General features: G+C 47.7%; 1 protein-coding gene across 3 annotated transcripts in view; it reads right to left on the bottom strand.

The window, feature by feature from the left end:
• nrp1a (neuropilin 1a) overlaps positions 1–13,500 on the bottom strand; it is a 65,971-nt gene that overhangs the window by 35,480 nt on the left and 16,991 nt on the right. For all 3 annotated transcript variants that reach the window (XM_030398285.1, XM_030398287.1, XM_030398286.1), the window contains 2 exons: positions 8,965–9,146; positions 308–535 (listed from right to left, as the gene is read on the bottom strand). In XM_030398285.1, the coding sequence (XP_030254145.1) occupies positions 308–535; positions 8,965–9,146 (410 nt within the window). The remainder of the gene's footprint in view (positions 1–307; positions 536–8,964; positions 9,147–13,500) is intronic.

Below are 13,500 nucleotides of genomic sequence, written 5' to 3' on the forward strand. Positions count from 1 at the left end.
GAGAGATGACCAAGCACTACACTCATGACGACTCTTGGACCCCTGCCAAGTCTCTAGCTACGGCAGTTAGCCCACTGGCCCGGATAATGCCATCATATTGTGTAAAGCTGTTCATTTCCTCTGTAAAAAAAAAACAAACTGTGAGAAACCTTCTTCCTTTTTCCACAACAGGATGGCAGGTTTCTCAGCAGGGGCGTGATGCACAAGCGTTGAAACAATCGGTCTTCTGACTCCAAATGGACAGACGTATGTGAAATCTTATTTAACTCTCACTCTTTTTTAATTAGCCCTAACCCTGCTTGCTCACCTCCGGGGAAGCCATCCCAGATCTCCAGTCTGTCGTAGCGGCAGAAGACACCAGCAGGGGGCGTCGGGTCGGGCTCCAGCTCGAAGCTCTCGAACTCCAGAATGATCTCGGACATCTTGGGCGCGAAGATCATAAACGTGCAGTCCAGGTTGTTGGGGTATTTCTCCGGGAACCCTGGCGACTTTATGACGCCGCTGTTGGAGGTGAAGTTCCTCGAGCATTCGGGACCTGCAGCAAGGACGAAAGGAGGAGACGAGAAGGGAAGTGAGAAGACGAGACAAAACGGGGACAAAGGAAGGGGTGGACACAAAGCTTTTTGAATGACTGTTGGTTAAGTGGTCTGTTGTGGCTGTCTTTTATTGGCGGGTATTAAAAGGCTCTGCCTGCCAGCATGTCTATTGAGTGGAGGACAGTTTATGGTCCATAGATGAGGGACCACCTTGATAGTTCTTCTGCTCACTAGAGGCCACATCTGGGTCTTCTCTATGTGGTTCCGTGGCCTTTTTTTTCATTCCGGGTTTCTTTTCTGGTCACAAACATGAAACGCCTCCATCACTGTGTGTGTGTGTGTGTGTGTGTCAAATCTGTAACTCCTGGAACATCTGGACTGCAAGTGTAAACATTAGTGAAAAGCCTCAATCGCCAGAATCAAGGAGCAGTGAATAAACAGCTTGATTCACTCTGCAAAACCTCTCTCTCTCTGTGCCTCTCTCACTATCTCTCTTTCACACACACACACACACACACACACACACACACACACACACACACACACACACACACCCACACACACACCCATCAGGACATGACTCATCCGTGTCATATGAGAGGTGCTCAGGCAAAATTACAGCGTCAGTGATGGAGGGGGCGGGCGATGACTGCATACATCAACACTTAAACACAAAATTTTACAGAAGGGAAAGTCAAAATATTTATTCACAACTCCCCGGAGAGCTGCCTTTCAGCTAACATACATCCCTTGTTAGCCACTTCTCTGAGCATCAAGAGAACGGGAATATGGTTTAAGAATGAGTGGCGGAGGGACGCATTAAGACACAGCAGGGCAAAAAAAAAATATGCAGTCTGAGACCACATTGAAAATCTTGAATTCTGTCACATAACGCTGGAAATATTCGGAAATTTGAGGATTCAGAGAGTAAATGAAAGTGTCGGGGGAAAAAAAGCTTTTTAAGTGTGCAGTGAATAGAAAACTAAAAAACTGGATTTGTAAAAGCTGGATCAGTTGCATCTGTAGCATGATAACGGTTAGGGTTAGGGTTGGGTTTGGCGAATACTTGTGGAGTCCATGCCGGCTCAAAGGTATTTTTTTTCTGTATGTTCACCATAAGTGCTCAGACGCTGTGCGAGATTATTTCCAAGCACACACGACGTGAGGAAAAAAGGGAAGCACTGTCATCCAGGACAATTATTTGGAGCCATTAGTGGCAGATGTGTGCCCAGGATAATGTCATTTTCATGCTTGTCTGACAAGCCAGCATGATGGGCCCAGATGGGGCCGATCGAAACCAAAATTGCTGGGAGTTCGCTAGATAGAGCCCTCCGTACTGCATTCATTGTAGCCTAAATGAATGTGGCAAACTGCTTTTTCCGCTGTTACTCAAGCATCTTGCCGGGCCCCCTTAATTCAAGACCATCAGGCCCACTTCAGTCTGTCCACCAGCGGAGTGAGTGACAGGAGGGAGAGCCATGTCGATTTTCTCCAAGTTGAAAGCCCCGGCGAGCGGCGTTTTGACTCTAAAGAGAGCTGACATTTAGTGCGGCAGCTAAAGTGTGGCTTTCGAGAACAGTGGGTGCCATTAATTTCACAGCTTCCCCTCGTATTTACTCCCGGAAAATGGAGAAATATTGTCGAGAGAGGCAGTGTTTTCCCCTGGATGTGAGAGTTGCCGGGTGCCGCCGTTCTGCACTTTACCTCGCCACATTTGGGAGAAAATGTCAGGCAGTTTTGGGGAGGGAAAAAAGTATAGATGCAAGCCACTTCTCTGAAAAACGCGCACGCGGTCCCTGAGTGCTTTAGACAGCTATGGTACCTAAAGTACAATTCGGGCCAGTGAATTGAATTTCCTGTGGATACTGGCTCAAAACTCCACTCTGCAACCATTTCATCTGCCTCCACCGTGACCCTTATCTCGGCTCAGCAGTTGACCAGAACAGATTTGGTCACTGGAAAAGGTTCACTCGGAAAACCAAAAATCCAGGCACCATTATGCTGGCACTGAAAAGAGCATGATGCTTGGACTGATCCTTCTGTCAGTGTTAAGTCCAGTCTGACAATTTAATTGGATTCTACCCAATAAATGAATTTGGGAAATGTGGGTTAAGGCTTAAAAATATAACAGCAAGTATTCCCAGTTCACACATCTCGACATCACCACCAGGTCTTTCGCGTTCCTGTGCACTTCTGAGTGATCACGACCGACGCGGAGCCGGGGACGACTCCCCCATTGTCATCTTTTGTGTGACCGGCTGCGTTTACAGCCTCCGAGAAAGGGACAGAGCGAAGACATCACAACAAAATGCAGCAGGAAGACAGAGCGCTCCGGTTGGTCCCCACTGGCGAGATAATCATCCAACACATCTCTTTTATCTAGTGCCTACACATGGGAGGGCCTCCCGCCTCCAGCTCCCCTCGCCGCAGCCGGGATGCTTTGTGCTGATGTCTGTGTGAGAGGCACTCATGATAGCAGTCACGCTTTTCTGTGACAGTGTCCGTATGAGCGGCGTGCGTGTGAATGCATCTGTGTTGACAAGGAGCTTCGGGAGACAAATATATCCCGCTGTCAGCCAAATGCTAAGTCGCAGCCTCTTACTCACTATCTGCCACTCGCTTGTTGTGTCGCCGCAGCCTGCCGTCGTGCCTTTCCCGGCGCGTTTATCGCCTTAATGGTGAGAGTGGTTAAAAATTACGAAACAAGAAGGGCTGCGCAAATACGAAAAAATTACGCTTCAGTTTCATTCGACATAGCTGGACCACAGCGCGCCCGCAGTCCCGCCACTCCTTTTAAAACAAACAAGCTGTTTTTTTTACGACAGGAGGTCGCGCGAGAGGGAAAACGAGGTAACCTTGAGCGTGCAACATTTACCAGCGACCTCCAACCGGGCACTCAAACATTTACAGCCGCTAGTAATGGATTCTTTTAACTCTTGTTGATAGCGGGCCCTTCTCCCCTGGACCGGGGAGTAAACAAATGTCACTCCAACTCGCACGCTGAGTGATTAGAGTTTGTTTAAGGGAGCGAGTCGCAGCCGGCAAAACGACATTTAATGGAGATCTGATTTCAAATTTGCAAAGTATGAGAGATCTATAATACATATCAAATAAACATGGTTTCAACATTAGGGGAGCAGGGCGCCTTTCCGCTGTTACTCTCACTGATGGCTTGTCCTCCGTGTCTCTATTAAGCTGTTGCTCTAAGTGCCGAAAGCAGACCGGAGACCGAACGTTAATCATTAGAATAACACTGTGCCAAGGAGCCGGCATTAAAGTGTGTCAGCCTCTTTTTCTACTTTCACATTTAAATCTGTTGCGCTCTCCCCCTTTTTTCACACTTCAATTCTCTCTCTCTTTTTTTTTGTTGATATTATTCGTCCCTCTCTCGCCGCCGTAAGGGTTATTAGTCGGCCGGAGACGTCCGGGCTAAAGGTGTTGTTCTTGGGCTGCTAAGTAAATCACCGCTGTTTGTGTTGCGTGCTACTCTCTGGCTGATCATTAGCCCAGCTCAACCCCCCCCCCCCCCCCCCCCCCCTTCAGTCTGTCCTCATGCCACAGTGACACAGGGGTTAATTGTTGGTGGAAAATTAAGTCTTTCAACACTAAATCAAACATTAACCTAAAGCCTGTGGAGTGTCAGGCAGGTTTACATTTAACCTCACCCTGAGGCACTGCGCTGCTGACCGTGCCAGTGACGTCACGTCTCATCCCATCCAATGAGGGATGACCCAGCACGGGTGGGGTGGGGGGCTTTGGGTCACAATTTTCCCCTGGCTCCCCTTAAAGAGATTTGTTGTCTTAGGTTTCCATGAGGGCTGTGTGTGTGTGTGTGTGTGTGTCATGAAAATTTGTCTTCGTTCCAGATGTGAGCCATGCCATCAGGGCGTGCGCTCCATAAAAGCAGAGCATGCCTCCTATTAGACCCCACCCAAAACACACACACACACGCACACACACACACACACACACACACACACACACACCTTGAAAGTGTTTTCACAGGTGTGTGCTCAGAGTAAACAGTGTTACAGTGACATCATTTTTATGCAGTACGACAGTAGAGTTTTATTGTCTGCATCTGTTCAACCAACAAATTCATTTGTATCAGTAAAAGTGGACGGGACAAACGGGACGTTGTTCATTTAAGTCTGAAATTGTTTCGGGCAGAATTGAGTTTTCAGTCAAAGCTCTTGATCGCAAGAGTACGAGAACTTTTTTCAGAACAAATATTTCTGATATACTTAAAGAAATAACTTAAGTCAGCTACCCGGTGAGGAGTTTACGGATATTGACACATTTGTACTGAGTCTAGCAGATGCTTGTTTCAGTCAAGCTCTCTCAACCCTGCTGAACTGGTTGGTTGCCAGTGATTCCTGAAACTATGTGTGTGACTGTTGGAGAGTATCCACAGCGGATGTCCCAGACCTACATTGTACCAGACCTTTGTCATCACATGGTTTACAAAGTGAAACAGCTGCAGTTTAGTTAGGTTAAGGCACCAAAAACGTATTGTTTAGGTTTAGAAACCTAAACCTTTTGCCTAGGTTCATTCACCAGAACTTATTGTTTGGGTTAAGGTGCCGCAACTGCTTGGTTAGGTTTAGGAAAATATTCCTATTTGGGTTATAATTACACAAGTTATTTTTCTGTAAAGACAAACGTGGTAAGCCTCCCTCCACTGAACCTAATCATTCTCCTGACTAATGATTAGGTGATGAGACTGAGATGAGTGTTTGTGTGTGTGTGTGTGACTGGGAGGGAGGAGGGCTGCCAGTGGCACTATCTGTGCCTCCTCGCCCACATCAATGGGCCCTCTGCCAGCATTGATGTGGCTCTAAGAAAATCTGCAGAGCTGTTAACAGAGAACATATGTGGTTCATGTGCGCATGGAAATAAACTTAAAAGGACGGATCTCAACACTTGAGGATATTAAGTGCGATTCCGTCGGATGACAAGATAAACACAGCCTTCCGTGCTCCACAAAAGGACCAGGACTTTGTTCATTCTGCTGGTCGTCTCTCAAGTTAAGGCCAAGCTTTTTTATATTCACCTACCTCTGCAGACATACACAAACACAACCATCTTGCTAATCTGCTCCCTTCAGCTCAAACATTCCTCGCTCCCGGACTTATCCCTCCTCTCTCTCCCCCCCACCTCCCCCAACCCACAGCCTCACTCTTCCCGTCTCTCGCCAGACTTCAGCCAGCCGAGCGAAGCTGCCAATTTGCTGGCCATAAAATAAATAGCCCGTGCTAATTAAGATGGTTGGATGGGATTGAGGAGTGGAGAGGAGTAGGGCCGCAAAACAACCTGTTCTCTTCCAATTAGAGAACTTCGCAGGCTACCGTTGATGGATGCCAGCATGTTGACACGTGTGTTAGAGTGTATTTACATAGTTTATAGCTTAAGTGGGCGAACCTGCACATGTAAACATACTTGTGTGAGTTGGAATATGATCCCTGATTGGGGGGGGGGGGGGGGGGGGGGGTCTTGTTTACATATGTTTCCTTTGAGGGTATATTTATCTTCCATGTGACCTTTGCTTGTATTAACCCCAGATGAAAGGCAGTGCCGGTCCCTGAGGTTGACTTCGCAGTGATCTCCGGGCCTATCATCGCAGTGATAAACAGCTCCGCATTCTTTGCATTTCCCTTCATTGGCATGCACGAGCGCGAGCCTCCTGTTCCTCCACCCGTTATCGAGGCATCTGTGTATCATCATTAACGTTACATGTGTTAGCCAACACAGTGTTTTCCCAGCTAATACCCTGCTTGTTGATAAGCTGTACTAATCAGGTAGCTTTGAATCTCACTCGCTCTCCGTCTCGCTCTCTTTGGTTCTCTCCCTCGCTCTAGCAAACAGGGCTGTTAATTGATCTCAGAGCCCTGCTCTTGGCGGCAGCCGCCGCCGCGGCAGTCAAAACACGGAGCAAATTCAAAGCATATAACGTCGGTCTGGATCCACTAAGAATGCAACGGCGCACCCAGGGTGCTCATGTCTGCAAGGTGCGAAAACACCCAGATGATAAACTCCTGTTCTGGGTCTAATCTGATCCCTGCCTCCACTTTGGGTTTCATAGGCAAAAAAAGCTCTTTCGAGATTTTCATCTAGCTCCAACTCTCTAGTCCAGACTCTCTATCTTCTATCCCTCCCCTACATCTGTATTTTTGCTAGATTTCCACATATCTCAGCAAGTCTGCTCAGCTGGTTTCATCCCTTATCACCAGCGGGCCCCTAACATGCCTCATTTGTAATCAGTCCTGGCTAATAGATGAGACCGGGAAATACCAAGCTAATCATGGGAAGAATGTAGTAGATTTAGCCAGGGCCTATCGAGGGGATGGAGGCAGTGTGCGGGGACGCGTTCGCGTATGCCGGGGCGGGGTGTCGCTTTGATCTCATAAATGGACCCAGACTCCACCAGCTGCGCCGCCGTGATGGTGACACGCACGAGCCCAGACACACAAACACCGGCACAAACACACGCCGGCCCAGATTAAAAGGAAGGAGAGACCTTGCGGAGCCATTCATCATGTCTCGGAGGTCACAGAGGGGGGCGTTCTACGGACTGCTGTTAAGGTTAATTAATGAAAGTGGAGTCTGTAGCACCTGTCTGTCTATTGTAGCCACACTCCAGATATGTCCTGTCCTCCTCCTCCTCCTCTTCCTACTCCTCCTCCCAGTTCAAACAAAGGATGGCTGCTGACCAACAGGAAATTCTCCCTGTTGTTTTGCTGTGTTCTGATAAGACATCCCCTGCGGATATTTACGCGTTTATCATACCTGATTCCTGACTAAAATTACCCAGGGGCCTTATTTTTTAGGTTTAACTCGAAGTGAGGAACCTCAAACCGAACACTGCAGAAAACAAAAGGAAGTGAAAGCACCTCTTTAAACCTGCACGCATTTCAGTGGCAAGAACTCACTTTCGCCACCGTCAGCTAATCATCGGTTTTAATGGCGGCTTCACACCCTCGCCATCTGACAATAGAACTTGAAGCAACATTTGTTGAATGAATGCTTAGCAAATTATACCCTTGCTTATTGTACAATCATTCACACCAGATAAAAACTGTTACAATTATGGAACATATGGGGCCATGATTCATTTGTTTTGAATCGAGCATATTGCTCGCCGTATTGTAATTGCATAATTTGATGCTCTGGTGCCTTGACTAAATCACAAACAAACCATGAAATTAGATGGAGAGATTTTTTTTTCCCTTTTTGCCCCATTATAAGAAAGATTCCTCCCGCTTTCATACTGTATCGCGCTGCGCATGTGTGACAGCTTTAAAGACGAATCAGATTGAAATGATTTACGATGTGCTTTCTAATAATGGAATTCTCCTAACCTTAAACAAAGAAATCAATCGCTACTTCAAAAAAAGGTCACGTCATTTGAATATCAATAAATCATCCGCATTTTTTTCTTGGGATATTGATATGCAAAGTGACTGAAGAGAATAGGACCATTATGTAGAGGGGCAACGCAAGTATCATCCTTTTGAAGCGTCCATGCTGCATTTCACTTCAGCATCCCTTCCAACCAAGACGTATTGACAAAATGAGATTAGCCTTGTCTCTTCAGAACTTACAAATGCTTGTTCATGGCTTTGACTTTCTTTTTTATTGTTGCATCTATTCTAGTAGAACTGTCAGCCAATTTTGATTTTAAGATTCTTTTAAGACCAAACATGGCTGAGCCCCTAGTTCTATCAAGGAGCTATTGACTGCCTTTGGTCCAAAACCGTAAACTGAGATCCTCTAACCTACCCTTGATCGTTGTTCCAATTTCAATGCTGACGACTAAAGGTGACCGCCGCCTGAGGATATTGGGCTTGCCAACACATCACCTGTTTTTAAAATCATTGATTTAAAAAAAAATTTTTTTTTGATGCATGACCTGTAACTTTTATGCTATTCCGTTTTGTTCAGTTAAGACAATCATAACAAGTCGCTGGGTTGGTTTACAGCAGGCTCGTCTGCAATGGAAACATTTTAAAGCTTTTTCTGGAATGGCAGATGGTAGAAGATCTATGGAAAAGTAACTTCATATATCATACAAAGAAAACCTTTTCTTGACCTCGGAGACAGTCATTTAAAGAAAGACTCACTGCGAGGTCATTTCTAGCGGCTGTTGTAAAGCCTTTGAAGTTCTCAGATAATCTGCAAATTGACGCAAACTTAGCGAAGGCCATCTGCTGACGGTGACTGTATGATATGATCTAAAGTGCGAGAACAGCTCCTTTATGAAATTTTCAGCAAAGTTTTGTCAGCAACTTTTACTCTGTGTCCTTAACCCGTCACTTTAAACAAAGAAACAGACAACACCATTAATAATGATAATGACTTATACTTTGCTACTATAAATATTTGTGCGTTAGTGTCATGTGACAAAGCGAGAGTGTGTTGGACCACCCACCGGTCTTAAAGATCTCGTATCGGATGGAGAAACCCGCTCCGTGCGTCTCGTAGTCGGACACAAACTTGATGAACAGCTGGTTTCCAGAGGAGACAACCGGAGAGGGGGCGATCTTCCCGCAGTACTTCCCCACGAGCTGACCGCTCTCGTCCACGCCGTCTCGCACCTCCACATAGTCATACCTGAGCAGGACGAGAGGAAGAGAAGCAGCGTTTAGTCGGCTTTCGTTATGCGTTGGTCTTACTCCTGTTCCTGCAGGAGTACATTGGATTTGTTACTGTTTACAGGCAAACATGCGAACACACACACACACAAGCACACACACACACACACACACACCCGCACACACACACATACATTCGTACTCAGAGGACAGAACAGACACAGAGCAACACAGCATATTGTGCAGGTAATGTAGTGGAAATGAAACACTGTGTACTAATGAGGTCTCAGGTTAAAACTCAGAGAACAGGTGGGCAGGCAATGCTTTCATTATATCGTCCTGGCAACACGCACACAGACACACACACACACACACACACACACACACACACACACACACACACACACACACACACACACACACACACGCTGCAGAGGTTTCGTGCTCCCAGCACCACCGAGGTCAGGTTTACGCAACTGCTTTGTGTACTGAACTTCAACTGAACACTTGTTTGTTTCCTGGTTAACCACAGGACAGCACTCACTGTTGTCGAATCGAAAGTGTTGATATTTTGGCCTTTGGCTCGGGCCGGCGCACAGAAAGGGCAGGTGTTAAAGCTGTTAACGCTCACGCACTCGAACGTCACGTTTCCAATGGAATTTCCGACCCACGGCTATTGAAGGGAGCAGTCGCTTAATTGAGTTGGCGCAGAGTTTTAGGAGCGGTGGAGGAAAACAACTTTGAAATAGGACTGGGAACAGGAGCCATGATGCACACCCACACACACACGCACACACTGTATCTGGCACGCGTAATTTAAGCTGGTAGAGGAGGAACGAGAGTGGCTGGCCAACGAGGGTGGTCTAAATAGCCTCTGGTTATCTGTGTGTGTGTGTGTCTTTTCAGGCACTTGTTAAGGGTGTACATTAAATGCATCTGAGCTGTGGTTTTCACTCCAGCGCCCGTGTGCGTGCGTGATGGTTCAGATGACTTTTCCATGCCGTGTTTTGACTTTGTGAGTGACGGGGCGAGCGTCGCTCCAAAAAGCAGGCTCGGTTTCGGGTTTCGGCGGATTCCTAATCGCCTGTAACACCCGTGCGTGGCGTTTCTTCAGCTTTTGCGAGCCACTTAGCGAACGCATTCACAGCCCCAGAAAACCCTGATGACCTGCTGCGACTGTCCTCCATCTCCATCAGGACCATACGACGAGTTCATATACACTGAATGAATTTGTACATGAATTCCGATGAGCGTTCAGAATAATGCGCAGCAGGTGTGCGAGCAGTCACACGCATGCTCTCTCTGTCTCCTCCCTCCTGAGAAAATATGTGCCTCCCGGGCAAAGAGGCCTATTTTCATAGTTTTGCTTGATTCCCAAATTACTGTCAAAACATTACGTCTCCTCAGAGATCCTGAATTCGCTTAATGCGCCGGATTGCGCACAAAAAGGCCGATTTACACTTTGAATGATGGCTCGGGGTAGGGTAAGTCCCTCAGGCGGGGCCCCGACTTGTATCCACACGCACTCTCTTCGCCAGCTTTTTTCCCCACACGAGTGGTTACCTTCACCGGGCTCACATTTTGAAAAACACATTCGTGAAACAGAAAAATCGAGTCACAAATGGTGAGCTGCGGGAGTTTTCATACCCAAAAAGAAGCAGGAGTCGGCTTGTGAGGGGAAAAAAGGACAGAGCGTCTAAATGTAGAGCCAGACATACTCCTCGAAATTGGGTCCCTCGGGACAGAGCGGTGGACGGATGGCTTCACTTGTCCGCTCGGAGGAGTGATCCGAGGTGATACGGAGCTGTCGACATGCATCAGGCGCCTCCTCTTGTTCTTTTTCTCTGCTTTAAATTTTTCAGAGTCTGAGGTTAAAGGTTCGGTACCTGGACAGAAGGCGGCTGTCTGTCTGTAAAGCCAGCGGCCCCCTGACAGGCTGAAGCCTCTCCTCGGGATCCACCTTCAGCTCAGTCCGTTTCCTGCCTGCTACTTAAGCTTCACTTATCTGTGTTGTGATTCAGATCGGGGTCCTCTCCCTTCTCCCCCCTCACCGTGGCCACCAGCTGTGGCAACAGCCCGGCTCGGCTTACACAAGTACCACTTTGTCTCAGCTACTTTATCAGCTGCAGCACAGTAAAAAATACTAGTTTCACATGGTGTTTACAATGTTATCCCCCCCCCCCCCCCCCCCACCCACCCTCACTTTGTGGCTAAATGGCAGTCATTATTTAGTTTAAAGGGCTCCCCTGAAGCTGAGGTCTGTTTTTTTTTTTTTTACTGCTGGAATGATGTCATCGTCTAGTTTAGTCACCAGAGCAAACATTTATGGTGAGAGAAAGTCTAACAGGAGCTACAGAAATCCTCCTTTTCTACTTCCAAATTGAAATGAAAGTTGATATCCTCCCCATTTTAATTGTTCTCCTCTCCTCTCCTCTCCTCTCCTCTCCTCTCCTCTCCTCTCCTCTCGGTTTCCCGGCTCACAACAGAGAGCATCAATCTTTTCGTGCCCCTGCTCTGTTCCATCAGCAGACTTATAATTCACCTCAGAGCCTCTGTCTCTGCAGCTATCTAACTGCCAAAAGCTGAGCTTTGCCAGACGCCTAAAAAATTGATGCCGAGATGCATCACCGAGATGAAGTAGGGAGGAGTGTGCTGCAGTACAGCTCAAGGAGCCTGAGCAAGTGTTCGTGGGGTCCGATTGTTTATCTGTGCATGTAAACGACGTGCAAAAAAAGTGTGTAGAGCATTACGTGTGTGTGTGTGTATGTGCACACTTGAACAGATGCCCACCACTTTTTTTTCATTTCACCTGTCCTCACTACCTCCCCAGTCACCATCCAAACGAGAAGAATACTCCTTTTTTTTCGTCTCTACTTCCACTCCTCACACCTCCGGAAAGCTGTTTATTGCGCTTTTTTTTTTTTTTTACCCTGGCGCACCATCAGCTCGGATGGCCCCTCGTAAAAAAGCAGCACAGCGGGGGGGGGGGGGGAGACGATGCAGATGGAAGAGAGAACGCGCCCTGGGGGTCCTCGCTGTGCTCTGTGCGCAGGCGAAAGTAAGAGAAAAAAAAAACAGGAGAGAGACCTCCTTGTGAAAATGTCTCTATTTGTGAGTAAATGACTCGCGTGTCATCCGGAAACTCAAGCGGTTCTGCACCGGCGAGTCCGCACACGTATCAATCTGGGCCTTTGTCATCTGGAAGACGTTAAGGGAGAATGCTTGGCAGGCCAGATTGACGCCTCCGAAAAAAAAAGGCTGTCCCTGTTGCCGGATGTGTTAAATGTAGCTCTAATCAATTGCTCTGAACTCCTGCGAGGTCTCACCTTTAGGGTTGAGACTCCTTATGGAAGACAGGGGGACGGTTAGCAGCCTCCATATCGGATCATAAAAGCAGAACGTGACCTAGTTTGGAGTCACAGTTTCGGGGGGCTTGCCTCTCGTCCGCGTCCCCCTGTCCTGCCACGTCAAACTCAGATCCCCATCCTCGAGGGTGATTATCTGTTGTTGTATCACTGCTGCTGCTGTTGTCCTTATTCCCCGTGACAATACAATCTAGTTGAGCCGCGCACCTATTTATCCGTCTGCTCCGCTTCGGCTCTGGGTGGGCCTGCCAGCACACCACAACACACACAGACAATTACACACACGAACACACACACAGACACACAGCGAGCTGCCTACCACAGTGCTAATAGTGAAAACGGTTTGCCAATCCAGTGGGGAAATTAAAGGGAAAAGGAGAGAGGAAGGGGTGTGTGTGTGTGTGTGTGTGTGTGTGAGTGTGGAGGGGGGGGTGAATGTAATTCTCAACGACCTTCGCTTCACAGACTCAAATGTATTAGCCTGCCTTCTTTCTTCAGGCACAGAGAGAAAGCAATCCGCTAGTGTCAAACAGGAACATTAGCCCTCCTCGCAAAGCCAAAGAGAAGGCGACAAACCACCCAGACCTAACAATATAACAGTTATATTGCCTGAAGCTTTCCCATGGAAATAATCTGTCCTCCCTCTATAAACGTCCGCTTGATATGGTTCTACAGAGGCAATACAATCTGAGGAGATGGAATAACGCTATGACAGAATGTATAAGCCTCATACAGTCGGCCGGATTTCTTAATCAGACCATTTATAAGCCGGAGCATGCCGCGGAAACCCCCACAACAACAGCTCTTTCCCCGCTATCGCCGCGGCCGCGTACGAGACGAAATGCCCCGTGCTTTTCTCTGGCACTTCTCTTTCTGCGGCTGACAGGTTATAGCCCGCCATCGCACCAAAACATGTCACCTACAACATGTCAAAACATCTCCGAGTAACATGAGCGGAAAGGGCCCCAAAACGGCGGGGCTCCGGACAGCTCCGTGAGGGCCCAGGGG

This window comes from Sparus aurata, chromosome 19 (assembly GCF_900880675.1).
Source record: "Sparus aurata chromosome 19, fSpaAur1.1, whole genome shotgun sequence".
In the NCBI taxonomy this organism is placed as follows: domain Eukaryota; kingdom Metazoa; phylum Chordata; class Actinopteri; order Spariformes; family Sparidae; genus Sparus; species Sparus aurata.